At 32.1% G+C, this 18170-nt stretch overlaps 1 protein-coding gene across 2 annotated transcripts in view; it reads right to left on the minus strand.

The window, feature by feature from the left end:
• Positions 1–1615: 1615 nt before the first annotated feature.
• The window catches only part of LOC140059755 (sodium/potassium/calcium exchanger 4-like), a 28677-nt gene continuing 12122 nt past the window's right edge, over positions 1616–18170 (minus strand). The window contains exons 5-19 of one of the 2 annotated variants that reach the window (XR_011847251.1): positions 17302–17386; positions 14249–14352; positions 13420–13520; positions 12887–12940; positions 10947–11059; positions 9918–9993; positions 9527–9623; positions 8938–9065; positions 8176–8252; positions 7895–7982; positions 7484–7677; positions 6975–7087; positions 6579–6644; positions 5915–6363; positions 1616–5863 (exon numbers count right to left, since the gene is read on the minus strand). Coding sequence is in view for 1 of the 2 variants with exons in the window: in XM_072105636.1 (XP_071961737.1) it covers positions 6217–6363; positions 6579–6644; positions 6975–7087; positions 7484–7677; positions 7895–7982; positions 8176–8252; positions 8938–9065; positions 9527–9623; positions 9918–9993; positions 10947–11059; positions 12887–12940; positions 13420–13520; positions 14249–14352; positions 17302–17386 (1443 nt within the window). In the remaining variant the exon portion in view is untranslated. Of the gene's footprint in view, positions 6364–6578; positions 6645–6974; positions 7088–7483; positions 7678–7894; positions 7983–8175; positions 8253–8937; positions 9066–9526; positions 9624–9917; positions 9994–10946; positions 11060–12886; positions 12941–13419; positions 13521–14248; positions 14353–17301; positions 17387–18170 lie in introns of both variants that reach the window. The other variant, XM_072105636.1, reaches the window with a different exon arrangement.

Here is an 18170-nt window from a genome sequence, read left to right on the forward strand (position 1 = left end):
ATCAATACTGTTGAGGCAGTGAGTGAGAAACGGGATTGCACTGTTTCCATATCTATTTGTCTTATTTTTGGAGACCTGGTATGTATTAATTTTCCGTAAGGCCATATTATGCGTACTCATATTTCTCGGAAACCACTCAGCATATCTATACGCATTAGCACATTTCTTTGCAAATTCAATGCATAGTTGGTAACGTCTCTCAGTCATGGTATGGAGTCCCAACTGCTTCAGTGATTCCGTGTATGATACGTAATCCGCACCAACGATAATGCGGCATGCTCTCTTTTGGATTCGCTCCAATTGGTAGGTCTGTTCCTTGATGGTTATACTGCTAGGCCAAACCGGGACAGCGTACTCACTTATTGGGCGAACATAACACGTATACACGGAGATCAAATCTTCAGTCGGGACACCAAACCGTTTGAGACGTGATAGCATGTATAGTCGTCGACTACTTTTACTAATAATATCATTAAGGTGGGACTGCCAGCCAAGGTTGGACTGGACAGTCAGGCCCAGAAGCCTGGTCTCAGACACCACCTCGAGCTCCACCCCAGCGATTTGAAGGTGAGGAGGGTTAGGCGGTTCCTTCATAAAACAAACCTGCATAACCTTGCACTTACTGGGGTTGAGCTCGAGACGGTTGTCCGTTGCCCAAGCATCCAGATCCTGAACATCCACTCCAATCTGGCTGGGTTGATTTGCGAGACGAACTTCTACAAGGCTGAGGTCATCAACATATTTAAAGCTTTTAGCCAGAGACTCCTCAGAGGCATTATTGATAACTACCATGAAAATTATGGGGCCTAGCTTGGTGCCTTGTGGGACGCCACAGGAAAGCGTCCCCACCGTGACAAGGCAGAGTGGTATTGCACTCGTTGGCGACGAGATGTAAGGAAGTTTGTTATCCATGGCAGTAACTCGCTTCTGACACCAAGCTCGAAGAGTCTCTGAATAGCTAAAGTATGATCGATACAGTCAAACGCCTTGGAGAAGTCCGTCACAATAAGGGTGCCAACATTCTTACCCTGTCTGTACCTTTAAAAAACAAATCAAGTATTTCAATAAGACAATGGGCAGTGGATGATCCTTTTATGCCACCATATTGGTTACGATCAATTTCTTTACCTATATCTTCCATAACCCAGTTGGAAACAAATCCCTCGCATACCTTCGCAAGAATCGATGTCAAAGATATTGGTCTTAATTTAGATTGAGGCAGGGGTAGTCTTTGGGATGGGGGAAATTGTGGCATCCTTCCACATTTTAGGAACAATTCCCTCTTTTAGAGATGAGTTAAATAAGTCACAAACGGGAACACTAAACTCGCACGCAAACTCTTTAAGAAGTCTCCCAGGGAGGCCGTCGGGTCCAGCCGCTTTCTTACTTTTCAAATTTTTCAAGTTATTGTACATTTCCCACACTTCAATCTTAGGTGGAGCATTTGCAGGTAGAAAGGTAGGTAATCGTTTTAAGTTGATTGGGGGTCTACCTTGGGTGACGGAAGCAAATTCATTACATATAGCTTCTGCTATTGCTTTGTTATCATCCGGTTGGACCCCTGGGACAGTAATAATGGCTCGCTGTTGGCATTTGTTTGTTATTAGTTGAAAACCTTTGTGCCAGCCAGTTAACTGGATATACATGCTCATATGGCAATATAAATGTACATATTGCAATATCCATGTATTATAGGGATGCACATATGACAATATCAATTTGTACCAATAATTTATTTATTTATTTTTTTTCAACACTGACAAAACCGCCACAATTTAATAATATTTATTTATTGCCTTTCAACTTTTATATACCGTTCAAAAGAAAAATATATAAAATAATAGATTTTTTTTCTGTAACAATCCATTCTTATTTCATAAATTTTTATAAATGGAAACATTTAACAAGAGGAAGTACCGTAAACAGTTCTCTACATAGCCTACACATGTGTTTGTATAGATAATTCACACAGCAAAACTTACACAAAATACAAAAATCATTCTTAAAATAAAATGTACTAGTTTTCGTCTTATCAAATCATAATATTATTCCAGTATCTAGTGTAACAATTAAGGAAACATCTCCCTCCAATTAAAGACCGCTGTACTGCGACCCATGTTATCCACCTGTCTTTTACCATTAGCTGCTTTCTCCAATTAAAGATGACTTTTAATTAGAGACTAAATACTATGTTTTGGGTAAACCTGACTGAACATTTCCCTTCAATTTTCCCTCCAATTAAAGACCGCTTAAAAATAAACTTTTAAATGTTTTACGGTAGAAGAACCATTAAAAATTTGAAGAAAATCAGACAAATATTGTCGTTTAAGTACTCACATATGGACAGAAAGACAGACAAACCAACATGATTACATTGCTATTCATTTTTCCGGAGAAGGATAACCATTCCACTTTTAGTTTCGGTCTTTAGTTTCTAGAGACCACGACTAAAACCTGGGTCCTAAGTTGTCTTTAATTGGAGGGAGTATGGTAATTAAAATTTATAATAAAAAAGTAACAGAAAACAAACATTACTGAGATTTTCAGGTTACTACTTTTTCTAAGGGCGGCACTATTATATTGACAGCAATACTTGTACGTAACTGTAGACCTACTTTTGTACATTAGAATAATATAGGTAGGGTCTAAAAATCACAATATTGATATATCATATCATCCTTGCAATGTTCACATATACTTGCAGTATCAAATATTTTTGTGGGATTTTTAATGGTTTTTTGTCAATCGATATAAAAGATACAGTACAACTTCCACATATTGTTACTACACAACTTTTTTCTGTTTACAATATTTCTCAATCACACTCACATTCAATAAATTAAGATAAATAATTACTATCAAAATTACTTATTCATAACAAATGAAAATTATGGCAAGAAAACCTTCTATGATTAAACAAATCAACTACAATTTAATACAAACATACAGTATTTACACAAGTTATTTAGCCGATTCTCGGTACTGTATCTAACTAGCACAGTGTCATAAACAAATTCTGTTATACATTATCATATGTGAAGGGTGTATCATAGACCTTAACCTAACCCATAACCTAACCTTCCATGATACAGGCATCACATGTGATAATGTATCATAGACCTTAACCTAACCCATAACCAAACCTTCCATAATACAGCCATCACATTACAAAATTTGCCTTGATAAATATTGTCATATGTGGAGATACAATACTGAGAATCCGGTGAATTTTTTTATAATTTAAATAGGACATGTTTTCTAAACCATAGGAAAGCAAATAATTATAATCAACTGAAAGACTATACCTACTGTTGGTATGAAACTTAATCTATGCTGAATTCCAATTTTGTGGAAGATTTACATTATTTACAAACACTTTGTTATATTGCTATATTCTATATACTGTACATAGTTTACAAACTTGTGTATAATGATAGTGAGGTAACCATAATCAATAATAAAGTATAAATCAACCTCACAGATGTCAACTAAATTTTCAATATCTCCCCTAAAATATTGATGAATTTCATCTCAAACATAAGGTTTTTGTTGAATAATACGAACATTTTTAATATCTAAATTTCTTAATTTACTGCCAGAAATCTCATTTTTAACTAATTTGTCTATTAATAGTAAAATTCACTTTTTAGTTCATTTGTTATTAACCTATAACAATGTTTATTTTTAGTTTGAGTAGAGACAGTGCATTATCTAGAACTGATTGATATGGTCTACCAGATATTGTGCTAATTTTAAATCAAAATTGATTAGGGATAACTGTATACATCTCCAATAAACTTCTTGCCTGAGAAGATACGACCTGATATGATCTGAGGCATGTGTGCCCAAATATGTATTTTGATTCAGTTTTTTTAATTTTCGGATTTGATAGGAGGTATTTGAATGTGGGCAGAAGGGGGACTGAACTATATCCTATAATTGTATTCAAAGGCCTCTCATTTTTACTGTACACAAACATGATAAGCATTAAATATCAAATCAATAAGTTTGAATCATAAAATATAAATAAATATTGCAAAAACCATTTTTAGTATGATTTATTAGTGGGTTAATCATTTATCTATAAAAAAAATATTATACTGAAAAACAAATTAGCACCATGAACTCTTATGCCTTTCATTAATTCCTCCTAGTTTAAAGATGTATTGTCCCCCAAAAACATGAAAAATAAAGATTAATAAAATTGAATACATTATTTTGTAGCTTTATTAAAGTAAATCATTTCTGTAGAAAAAAACTGGAAAAAATTTATGTTTTCAATTATAAAATTACAAAATAAATGATTAAATTCAACCAAAAACCCATTGGCTGGCAGCCAACTATTTTTTGTTTTAAATTACATTTTTTTAGGTAAATCCTTTTTTTTTTCGATCTAATTTTTTTGTCAAAGTGGATAACTATTTTGTGACATTAAAATGGCATATTGAACAGAAACATTTTAAGAATTAATTTTTCAGGGGGACAATACATCTTTAACTTTTTATTATCTAAAAATATGGAACCTCTTGTTATGCTGCGACAATGTCTGAAATCGTATACATTTTAAAGGGTAATTTAGTATGGTGACCAATTTATATATTTTCTTATGTTTATAATATTATTGTACTAATCTTTATATTTGCTAATAAACAATAGTCATTTTGAACAAAGAGGCACCCTTTAATACAAATCTAGGTATTACAGCATTATTAGCTAATCAAAGCCCATATCAAACTTGTTAATTATTTGAACCATTATTGCATAACAAAAAATTATCCCCATATTATTATTTCATTAGTCGGATAAACAACATTGTTGTCAATAGTCATATCAAAAGTTGTGTATACAGACAACTAGACAAGTTAGCTTGTTGACCCTATGTTGCTAGCCTAAACAAATGCTTGGTGAACACATTATGAAAGCTTTCTGTATAAAATATTCATATACATGAATGTATACATATTTTAATTTTATCATAGTACTGGGAAATAAGCCAAACTGAATATACTGTAGGCTATTATAGGTGCGGTGTAGAATTATAGCCATGTGTACCCAAGCATAAAAACGCTGATCATGTATTTACTGGTTGATATTACGCAACAAATATCAGTGCTTAACAATATTGTAGTTTAGTGCGATATTATATAGCGTAATGTACAAGGTTTCAGGTCTAACTGTGTACTGTAGTATTTATAATGCATATACAGACAAAATTATGATGCCAACAAATTGTATTTAAAAAAAAATGTTTCTCTAATTTCGTACAGTTTCATTAGCACCATGTCAAGTGTGAAGACACTGTCATATTGGAAGCCGAACCAATCACAATGGAAGATTAGTGTCGCATGATCACACTATTGTTCCGCAACCATTTCAAAATAATTCTACTTACAGTTGAACTTCTATCAAAATAATAATTTGTATGAGGATATTGTTTTGTATTTCTAAATAAATAAATACATTTTCATTAGAAATATCATAAAAGCACAACATTCAATCAAAATTTGCTACCATATCACTTTGCATATTATACATATTTACTTTAAGTTTTTACTATTTTATTATTTGCACTGTTAAATTGTGAATTTCAAGTGCATATGAAAATAATATATTAATTTTAATTTTCATATTCTCCTTCCAAAAATGTTTGAAAGCTATATTGTAATAGCACTTATCAACTTCCAACAGTATGTAATATACAAGAAAAAATCCTTCTCAAAACTTTCTTCAAATAATATTTTAGAAATCTAAACTTATTGCCGTACACTGTTTTTAAAGCTTCATTACACAGTAGAACCCCCTCAAATGGGACATTTATTCAGGGGACACCTTCATTAAGGAGACAGATCCATTAAGGTGACACCTTTATATTATAGACACCTTCATTAAGCGATCACCTCTATTAAGGGGACACCTCTAAGGGGTCACTTCTATTAAAGAATGAGGTGTAATATATATCACACTGTATATTACCCCTCATTAACACTATGTACAAATCCTATTAGGGTGACACTTTGTTGTTTTCTAAAATTGTTCTTGATGATTTCTACTGTGTATTGATTTTATATATTTATATTCTTACACTTTCTGATATTTCTGATAAAAATTCTTCTCAGAAAATAATTATAACTCAATATTATTCCTCTATCACAATTTTTTAATTTAGCATCAGCTTTCATATTCCTTCTTTCAAGTTCTTAATAGTCTTCATCTACTTCAGTTTAAGCAGATAGGTGGGTTCACATATCCAAAGACATTGAATTCAACAAGAATGGAAAACGTTAGAAAAACTGCGTAGAATAACAGCAATAAGATTCCAACTCGCTTGTCCAATTTCCACTTGTTGCAATAGATAGTTATAATCTGAAAAAAAAAACACATCCTAATATAGCATATGTTCCCGATAGTGTAATTCTGTGAGATTTAAATGCTCAAATTGAGCAGATTTGGAATCCTTAGCACTAGTAAAATTCATTGCAAATGTGGATTTGCATTCTGGAATTGGAGATAATATAGCATATCAAATCAACCATTTCTGGCTCCAAACACCCTATTGGACAAGTAGAGGATGTACTCACAGTTGCTGCAACTGATGCAAACAGCAGTAAAACTGAGTAGATTAATCCACGACTATTAATTTTAACCTGAAAACAAAATAAATAATGTGTAACTACTTTAAAAATGTAATGTAAAAACTGGCATTTCAGAAAGAAAATGGACAGCAAATCCTATGCAACAGTTGAAAAATATATTACAAATGATTATTATTATTTTTTTTAAATTGCATATAAAAAAATGTGTTTTAAATAATTTTTTCAGGGGGAAAAAATATCTTTAATTGTAAAGGTCATTCTTTAGATGGATAAACCTCTTTATATTCTCCACACATGGCACTAGATTTTGAGTTTTTCCTGAAACTAAACTGGCTCACGTATGCTTCCAAATCTTTTACTGAAATAAGATTGAAAACTTACAAAGGACCCATAGTCAACTAGTGTTGTTTTGAGAAACCATGGCAATGCTAATCCAAGTAGAATATCAAACACGTTGCTTCCAATACAGTTTGAAACCGCCATGTCACCAAGTCCTGTACACAGAAACATTTTTTTATATTATATGTAACTGTCTAGTATTAAATTAAAACAATGCATGTTCAATTGATTTTTGTTATTTACAGGTGTTGAGTATAAAATATATGTTATATTAAAAAAAAAACAATTTGATATAGTGGGGTAAAAATAAGTTATGCACATTTGAAAAAAAATGTGTAAGATAGCAGTGCACCGATCAAAATCGTTGTCTTTTGAAAATATAGCTACCTTTTTTTTCTTTAAAATATACACAGGTTAATACTGTCCAAAAAAGTCAGACTTTTACGGTAGCATAATCTTCAGTTTCCAGAAAGTATTTTTTAGAATATAATTTGGCCATTTAAAACATGTCTTGTTTAACAAAAATTCTTGCTTGCTTGCTGTATGCCTACCTTGCCTTGCTACAATTAAGCTAGCCATAGCATCTGGTACACTGGTTCCTGCTGCTAAAAAGGTTATTCCCATTATAGTGTCAGGTATCTGCAGTGTGAAACCAACTAGTGCAACCATCCACACCATGATGTAGGAAAAGATTACAATCCACATAATAGACATGATGAAGGTCAGCATAAACCAACTATGGAATCTGTTATCAAAAGCACAAACATAATTTATTTATTTAATCTTTTTCAGAAATGATATTGCAGTCAAAACACAATAGAACAGGCCATATACATGGCTGTAGTCGCGTGCTCAAATTTGAGGTAGTGTTTATTTACCAACCGACTAACCGACATAGTGACCTGTAGAGTCACGACTAAAAATCTTGTGGAAACCATGCCTTTTTTTTTTAATACACTTACCGTTCCCGCCTACAATCTGGAATGGTGATGTAAAATGTAAAAGACAATGGAAAGCATAGAATCCATTTTGTAATGTTCCAACAGCCATCTTTAAAAAAATTATTTATACAATTTATTCAGTTATCCCTCTTAAATTAAGAAATAATATATCTTGATGTTCACTAAAAATGCATTAAAATACAAGCCAGAAAATCCTGATATATTTGGCCCATAAAGGCAGAATTTTAACTGGGGAATACAATTTTAAGAAAGAAAGATCTTGCTCTTCGATCGCTTCTTACCTGGTATACTGAATGGACTTTCTGGTCCTTCTTCCACTACTCCGGCAGTATTGTCAGTTGCTACTTCAACATCAAGGCTACAAAAAAAAAAGTAATATGTAAATTACATATTTGTGCCAACTTGGGACATACCAGACTTAATAATATTCTAAAAGCAATCACTTTCTTTAAACTCATTATTATCCGGTTCTTTAATAGTCAATATATTGCTATTATTCTCAAGTTGTACGTCAATGTTTTTAAATAATAATTCAAAAATGATTAATGGTCCAAATTTAGGATTTAATTTCTGTAGTTTATTACAAATATGTTTTCCATTAAATAATATTGGATAAATTAAACAGACCATGGATGATTTTAGCCTATTTATATGCATTTTAAAAATGTAATTCATACTAAGCTAGTACAGTACACTCCAATATAGCCACCATGGTTATTCTTGTATCCATGTGCCTTTAATTTATAGTACTATTGCATCGAAAATATTCTATTGCACTCTAACCCTATTCAATTGTTCAATTACAGCAGGTTCTTGTTAAAAATCTAAATATGATCCCCTTTTTAAATTTCTTAGCCTCCTGTATACCTTCAACATTGATTAACAATGGAAGCAACAGAGTACAATTTAGGACAGTGGTGTGTTATAAAACAATTTCATAGTTCACACTATGGGTTATTGATCAAATCCAAAACACACTACAGTACGTATTAAATACTTCTAAATACATTTGTTAGTGTGAATAGGGTACTAAATGGACAAACCTGTTGTGTGATCCATGAGACTTTTTAGACAGACTACTATAGGAAGAGTGGCTCTTGTGCATATTGCCGTTTGTTGCTGGAGTTGCTACGTATACAACGTTGTCAGGGTCTTTCTGCATGAGGTGTCTCTGTTATTAAATAATTTACTAAATTATATTCAGACCGATGACAATTGGCTACTAACAGTGAATAAACTTTCGTCAAGGAGTTATTGGTCAAACATTTGCCCTACTCTTACGTAATTGTATTGTGTATTTGGTAGGCCTACATCGAGAACGTTTTCCAATCCTCAAATTGTATCAACACAAATATCCAGCTGGTGATACCAGATATTGAACATTTTGATGCCAACTTGTTAAAATGGCGAAATCTAATAAATACCATGTTTAAGAATACAGTTTATTATAATAATATTGTCTACACAAAAAATAAAGGTCATAGGCTAAAACTGAGGTCAAAGACAATGCTATGAATTTCCTTCACACTGAAATGGGCAGTAACAATAGGAAAAACAAACAGCAGCACACCAACATACATGGAATACCTTTTGTACCTTTCCTACTGCTAAATTCTTCCTAAAAAACCTTACCTCTGTGATTATTACCCAGCATGCTGTTCTCATTCTGGTTCTTGCTGGAAAGTGTTTGGAAAGCATGACGCGGAAGCCTGCATCGGGAAATGTTAACCTGATAAGCCGATGGAAAACCATGGTATTAGAAATACTAGGCTCTAAAGCTTTTAACACACGTTATTAAAACAACTAGTTTTTATAATTACTTCATTTTGTTTAACACTCAAGAATTAGGTTATGAAAAATGTATCATACTTATGAATATAAAATTCAATTATTTTATTTCATGAAGCACTAAAGGTGTGGTCTATGACTAAATCATACCCAAAAACAAAATAAAATGCTCAGATTTTTATGAAACTCAAAAATTCTACATAATACATGCAATGACCATGCAAATGTTACTTACCTTTTTGGCGAGTTACAAATATATTCATCCACCATTATGACTGGTTCTGGGTCTGTATTTGGATTCAGTGGTGTTACTTTAAAGATAAAAAAAAACACTTTAAAAAAAAATTGTTAAAATGTTATTTTTCTTTATATCATGTTTTTGTCCATTTTCTGTCTGTAAACAACTTTACATATGTACAATATATTTTCTGATTGTTCTTATTTACCATTTAAGGGGTCTAAAAATTAAAATTAATTTGATGTGGTACAAGAAACTGGTGTTTCAGTAGCAAAAAATATAAAAGTATATGAGATCCACTTATTTTGAGCTCATATTTGCATTATTTGGTGAGAATCGACCTTAGATATCAATTTACTGTATAGCTTTATATCTTAAAGCAGAATGTATATAGAATGGTTTTTATATAATAATAATAAAATCATAAATTTTGTTATAATAATATATGTTCTCTTGTTGATATGCTCAACACGCTCCAACACAGGCGTAGTTGTACGTGACTATAGTGGGTATGAGTTCAAACTGGCGTATCTGATGAATCATGAATCATTTTTTGAGCTGTGATTATATGTAAATTTGAGTTTTGTAACTCGTTAAGCTTGTTTCTTTTATAGTTTCATACTTAATATAACAAACATGTCACTAATAATTAGTAAATTATGTGCTTTGAAAGCGCAATCTAGAACTCTCATTTCAAAGAATATCTGAACGTGTTTTCTCAATTTTGAGTATTGTAACTCGTTAAGCTTGTATCTTGTATATTTTCGTACTTAATAACAAAAATGTCATTGATTATGATTAAATTATGTGTTTCGAAAGCGTAATTCAGTACTCGCATTTCAAAGAATATCTGATACGTGTTTTCTCAATGTTATACTACAGTATATGGATTCGCACGTAAAAATAATCACAAGGGAGGTCTCTTTGTACAAACATTTGTGACTGGCACTAAATGTCAATCAGTGTAGTCAGTGCGCTTGACATATACACATTCCAATGTTGATTGTATGCTATACGCAAACATACCTTGTTCTAATTCTACGTCCGTTTTTGCTGCTTCATTTTTGGCTTTTGCCGCTTTCTTTAATCTGTGCTTTTCTGATCTTCTTTCTATCTTGCTGTATAATTTGGGATTTAACCTAAAAAAAACAAACAATTTGTTTATAGGCAACAGATAAGTCCACGTTCTTAACATACTATAATTTTAGTAAGCTCTACCAGTAGTAAATGGAACAATGAAGAAACAAACACCAATGGACAATTTTTCATATATATTTTTCTGTAATCAATACATAAACTATCAATGTAGATTTTTGTAAAAATAAATTATTAAATCAAATCATGCAAGATTTTTCAATTCATTTACTCATACTCAGAAACATGTTCAGAACAGCTTTGGGGTTTTCCCATAAATTTGAATATTATTACATTATCATCATTATCAACATTTACGTAATAATGTATGTCTGTAATTGGTCCACATTTTCATAGTATTACAGACGGTCAGTACAAACAGTATTGTAGAATTTACATGAGTAACTTTCTTTGATTTATCATCGCGTGTGAAGGAATATTACCTGCAACGTGATAAATATGAATATATAATTAATTTTGAAACGATGCCAGGAATATTATTTTAATTGCAATTTATATATTCAGTATAACAAGAAATGGCTTATAAACTGTTTAGTTTCATCATTAAGGAGTTTTGTTGCAATAATCTACTCGTTTTGTTCCCACTACATTTTTTGAACTTCACATTTATTAAAAAATAATTCATTTTCTACCTAATTAGAAATATGTTGTTGTTTCCCCCAAATTTACCATAGTTTTGTTAAAATTTTTCCAAGGGAGTAAACGATATTACAGTTATATAATCTCAATCATGTTGTTTTTAACCTTGAGAAAAGCAAGGAGAGTCAAGTATATGTGCCTCCTAAATTATGAAGTGTCTTTAAGTGTTATTTATTGAGGGATAAAGTGATACTACTATTAGTATTAAGATTAACATTCACACACAAATCTCAAGTGGAATTTGAAGTGAATTAAAATTTTCCATAAATTGTTATCATTATTTTTTAGGTGGTTCTTTTAAAATATTTGTGATCATAATATTTGTTGGCCTTAATTGTTTGCAATAAAACTAATTATTCAATAAAATTCAAAGTAAAAGGACAGATTTTATTCTTCAAAATATATCAAAAGATGAAATATAAATAGTAAAAGAAGGTGATAAGGCTAAATACGACAGTATGCCTCCCTCCGCCCCCTTCCCACCAGTTTGAAAGCATGGGTTAGACTATTTTATGACCAATGTTGTTATATATACAGAATTTATATATACAGAATTTATATATACAGAATTTATATATACAGAATTTATATACACAGAATTTATTTCTTATTTAGGTTACATCTACCATATTCCATTTTTCAATTTACACAGATGAGCAGAAACCGCCCTTCCACTCCACGTTTTGTGTATGGTTATATCAAAGGAATAACAGATATTACCGTTACCTCTCTTCTGTGTAAATTAGCCTTTAATTTCCAATTGTAGACCGATAACCAATATATGCACTGATTATGTTTAAATAACATAGCATAAAACTAACTCCAAATAACGAGAGGCAAGATTCAATGTTTCGATCTGTATTTGACTATGATCAGGAATGATCAAATCAAGATCGAAACGTTGAATCATGGTTTGCGCCTCTTGTTATTTGGAGTTAGTTTTATGCTATGTTATTTAAACATAATCAGTGCATATATTGGTTTTTAGACTGATTTAGAAGTGTCTTCAGAAGATGACCACTTACAAGAGGTCAACAAATAATGGCCAGACTATTTTATGACGTATATTTACAGAATATATAAATATTTGGAAGGCATACCACTACTTTATTTTCATGCAACCTTAATTTCTATAATTGTGTTAGTGTGATGTTTAATTTTAATCAACTTACCACATAATGAAAATATAAACAGCATACAATAACAACATTACTAGTGATTCATACCTGCAAATTAAAATACATACAATTTAATTACGCATATATTACTAGATAAATTACATTAATTTTTATTATGTAATCATTTTCATTCATTTAAATCAGACATTTCACTACAAATATTCTTACCAGCAATTTTACAACATGACTTTTTATGTTCATTTTTATTGTTTGGTTCATGACAATCTTTAAATTACACAATAGTGGCTTTCAATTTTTGTTAAGATTAACCTAGGTCAAGTCAATCGATGTATCTGCCGTCAGAAACCATCAAAACTATGTCGATGTGAGGAGCCGGTTGTCGAAAATCAAAAGCTCCCTAATGTCCTAATGTGGTTTCATACCTACAAGATGGGTGGCAACCTTTTTGTTTCATTTTCTTATTATTTGATATCTGCTATTGTGATTTGGTTACTTGTATTGAGATTCAACAAACTGGATACAGCTACAGGGATTTTGTCTAACCAAAAAAAAAAATAATGGCTTACCACTGTACTTTTCCATCATGAATAACATATATCAACATCCCTATGGAAACGGCATAAACAGTTGTGTCTCTAAATAAGGGCCACCAGGTCAATGAAACCACCTAACAAAAGGAAAGACAAAGAGTATTATGCCTAACAAGGGATTGGATTGAGGGAATATGTGCTTTAAATGAAAACATAGTTGAATATATGATTTCCCATGAACCAGGTTTATAAAAGTGAAACAAATTAAATACAGATATGAAAATGTATTTAAAAGTGAAATTGGTTTTGAAATGAAAAGGGTTTTAGTATACAATTGAGAATGATAATGAGGAAAACAATGTACACAATATTCAATATTACATTTTGTGATATTTAGAGTGACGAATCTTGGGTATGGACCCTTAAAGTAAGTAGGGATTCTGAATAATTTGGAGATTTATGAGTGATGACCCTTGATTGCATGAGGATTATTTAGTTAGTGGGGACCCTTAAGTGAGCGGAGACGATTGAGTGAGCGGAGACGATTGAGTGAGGGGTACACCTTTCAGTTAGAGGGGATCCTTGGGTGAGCAAGGACCCTTAAGTGAGTAAGAAGAATCCTCATGCAATCAAAGGTCATCACTTACTTGAGTATTAATGAACTGAATGAGTGGGAAAGCCTAAAGTGAGTGGGAGAGCCTTGAGTGAATGGGGCGCTTGAGTGAATGGGGCCCTTGAGTTAGAGGTGACCTTGGGAGAGAGGTGACCTTTGAGTGAGTGGGAACTGTTGACTGAGTAGGAATCTTTAGAGAATCGTTTAGTGTATGGGGACATAAGTGAAAATATGTAAAAATTAAACGAATACCTGTCCAGCAAATAACGAACATATTCCTATTATAATTAAAACATTAAAGACGGCTGAACCAATAATAGTGCCCACACCAACATCACCATTTGCTATAAAAACACCTGAAAAAACAAAAAATAAAAATAGATAATAATATATGAACATGTTAGCATTGCCATTAATGCTGTTATTAATGCTAAGTAATGGATTTGAGCTCGATTTTTAAAAGATTTCATAAATATTAATTCATTCAACGCTAATGGCTTTGCTTAATTAAACTGAATCACAGAGTGCCGTAACTAGACAACTGAAATTGAGGATTAAAGTGAAGCGGAAATTATTTTACAGAACAGGTTTGTAAATTAAACTAATTTTACTCGCCGTTAAATTTTGAATGGTAAATAAACAAGGTTTTTAGTGATGGTGATGTAAATAAATAGAGGAAACGGTACAGATTGGATTGAGTGTTCAGGATGTATAATGTTCATTGCCTAATGTGTTTATATATATATATATATATATATATATATATATATATATATATATATATATATATATATATATATACATCTAAAGATGAAATGTATATGGGGTGGACACAGGGGTGTTGTCCTAGTTTTGTGCTATTAATTTCTAATCCTTGGCAACTAGTGTATAGTATTAAAAGTCTCACATTGGATAGTTTAACCAACTGCAAATAGTGAATTGAATATAACAATTTTTTTTTTGTGACGAATAATTGAATTTCTCTTTCTTTAATACTGTAATGTGGAGAACGTTATTTCGTCTGTGCCTGAACATTAGTAAAAAGTCTTATGCAACTCCTCCACCCACCTTCAATTTAACCTTTGACCGCAACTGATCTATAGCCTAAAACATGATGGGTGGGTTTTTCTAAACATCAGTAAAATACCCATCTATACAAATCCTGGGTAATCCAAGGGTTCAGACACAATCACTTACCAGACTAAGTATCAACTATCCAGTGTTACTGACAATTGGAGTTTGAAACCAGCTTATCCAGGTAAAAAAACTATAGTATGAACAGGACTCAAAGGGCATGGTTTAAAATTGTGAGCTGCTACCCGACTTTATAAACCTATAGACCTATGCGTTTCATGAAAAACAGAGTCTTAACATAACCAATATTCATTGGATTGACTTATGTAATTATACTTGCACGTGTAAATGTTTTATGAGACAAAGATGCATTATTATAGTAGATGTCTTGTCAAATTCTAATAAAAAATGTATGAAAACACTTCGTTATTGTACACATTAAACAGAGTATTTCAATTTATCTGGCTCGTGAATGTATTTGCTTTTATTGCTGCATCATTTATTTCGACTCGCAAAATAGTAGCTTGAATAAGTCAACGCTTTTGGATACCTTTATTTAAAGTAAGTTAGGTGGTCTTGCAAAATAATAGCTTGAATAAGTCAATGCTTTTGGATACCTTTATTTAAAGTAAGTTAGGTGGTCTTGCAAAATAATAGCTTGAATAAGTCAATGATTTTGGATACCTTTATTTAAGTAAGTCTCGCAAAATACTAGCTTGAATAAGTCAACACTTTAGGTGGTGAATCATAGTTTATAATTCCAAATTTTACCTTTCTAAATTAATTCGTACAATCAAAACAATTTTTATTAGAGACCATCAGATGATGGATCATGGGTCAACATTCAGATAAAGATCGTAGCCTAGACTGATCACAGGTAAACGGATAAATAATATACAGGAGTGAAAACAAAATCTCCATTGTTAGTCATTACATCAACATGCCACAGAACAATTTAATGATAAACATAAGAAAGCAGCACTCATTATGATCTTATTTCAGAAATGTGTGCTTTAACAAATGTAAATGTTAATGCAGAGCTTTAATAAGAACGTAAATGTTGCTGTAGACATTTTAGTCTTTTCTTTGTTGATGGGCATCGTTAAAAAATAAGCCATAATATACAGTGGAAAACAAAGGTTTCTTAAAGCAGGAATTGTCAGCATTAAGACAATAAGTTTAGTAAGCAGGTCAGACTATTTGTTTCAAGACACCAGCATACTCCAAGGTAAAAAAAGGTTGTAGTCTTGCAAATAAGTTGCATCTATAGTAAGGTGGCCCCTTAAGGCTGGTTCCCACTAGAACGTAACGCAAGCGTTTTAACCAAAGACAAGCGAAGTTATAGACAGTTAGCAACCACAAGCGAATAAGCCATCGCTTGTGATTGGTCAATTCACTTGCGTTGCGTTACGTCCTTGCGTTGCGTCGCTAGTGGGAACCACGCTTTAAGGCTAATTTACAGACGATGATGGTAAGCGGTAACATTGAGTGGAAAATATGTCATTTCTTTTGACCATTTACACAAAAAATGGAGTGGACAAGATGAGAGCGAACCCACTCAGGATCAACACAGATTCGATGTGGGACAAGCTTACCGCTCGTCCGTGTAAATTGGCCTTTAGAGGCCAGTACAGGTGATCACTTGGATTAGTACATATGTGAATGCAGGATTGCCAGAGAATACTGTAAAATGATCTTATGTAAAGTATTGATGCAATAGAAATAGATGCACAAGAACCACAAGCTTCAAAAAGGTACTGGTTTTATGATTTTTGCTTTTTATATCTAAATGCTAATTTCGAATATCAAATATATATGAATGTAATAACAAGAATATGATAATTCTGCTACATTTTAACACCTTAATAACCAAATCACCATATAAATCGATGATTTAAAGGTTCTTGATTTCACATACCGTACATGAAGTTAATAAAAAACAGGAGATTGATGTATTTTAGCTCTGAAAGAGATTTCTAAATGATGTTCGTATTCAACACCACCCACTAGGTGTGAAGAGTGCACTGTCACAAGTGGTGGCTATGTGGGGAGAATCTCTTTCTTTTGCTTTTTTTTTATATTTTATTGCAGAAAACAACACATATCAAAATTTAGTTATCTTTGTATTCTGAAAGAAAATGTTTAGAATATGTCAAAAGACATGTCTAAAATACCTGTCTCCCAGCCAAATTGGCACATATGATTTCAGAATGATAGAAAATAAAACTCACCGATGACTGAAGTAAATAATTCCGGTGCGGAACTGCCTGCAGCCATAAATGTAGCACCTGCAACATCTTCGCTAAATCCAAGTCTCTGAAGTAAAATTATAAAATCGATAACATTAAATATGCAAGGCTATATTAATTCAGTATTAATATCAACTTCTATTGATCTCTTCACAAAAATAGTATTAAAATGAAAATATAAATTTCAACTCTTAGATTTAAAAGATATCTATTATGTATTTCATACATATCCAACATTAAGTAATTCAGATGGATAAACTATATCATGCTAATATAAAATTAAGCGTCATTTGAGGTTTTGGATTGGAGTATGGTTGATATGAGCTACAACCCTGAAACCCTGAAACCTGGTCAGAATTGAACCCTGGACCATCAAGCCACATTGGATCATATGGCAACATGACACTGGTATAGGAACCAGTGCGCAAGGGCTTATGGCAATATCGAACTGATCATTTATGGTTGTGGTTACCGCACATGTGATGTTTTTTTTTTCAGTTGCACTCAGTTTCTTTCAGTTCCGAAAAGAAAGAAAGATAAACTCGACACAACTCAACTGCTGCGTTTTTTTTAGTTGAGTTCTTTTCAGTTCCATGTTAACATAAGGTGACCTTTTAATACCTAATGACAAATATTAATGTTAAAAATTAATCCAAATTATAATCTACAGTACATATTTGTACATTACCGGTAACTTTCAATGAATACATAAGATAATATAATACAAGGCTGCTAGACTTGATGTGACTCCTCAGGGAATAGTACCTGGAAAGTTTAACAACATTTCAGTCCACAGTGCATCACTATATCATTTATATGCGCTGTATTCACTGATCCATCTATCATTATTA

The sequence above is a fragment of the Antedon mediterranea genome, chromosome 10, assembly GCF_964355755.1.
Source record: "Antedon mediterranea chromosome 10, ecAntMedi1.1, whole genome shotgun sequence".
In the NCBI taxonomy this organism is placed as follows: Eukaryota; Metazoa; Echinodermata; class Crinoidea; order Comatulida; family Antedonidae; genus Antedon; species Antedon mediterranea.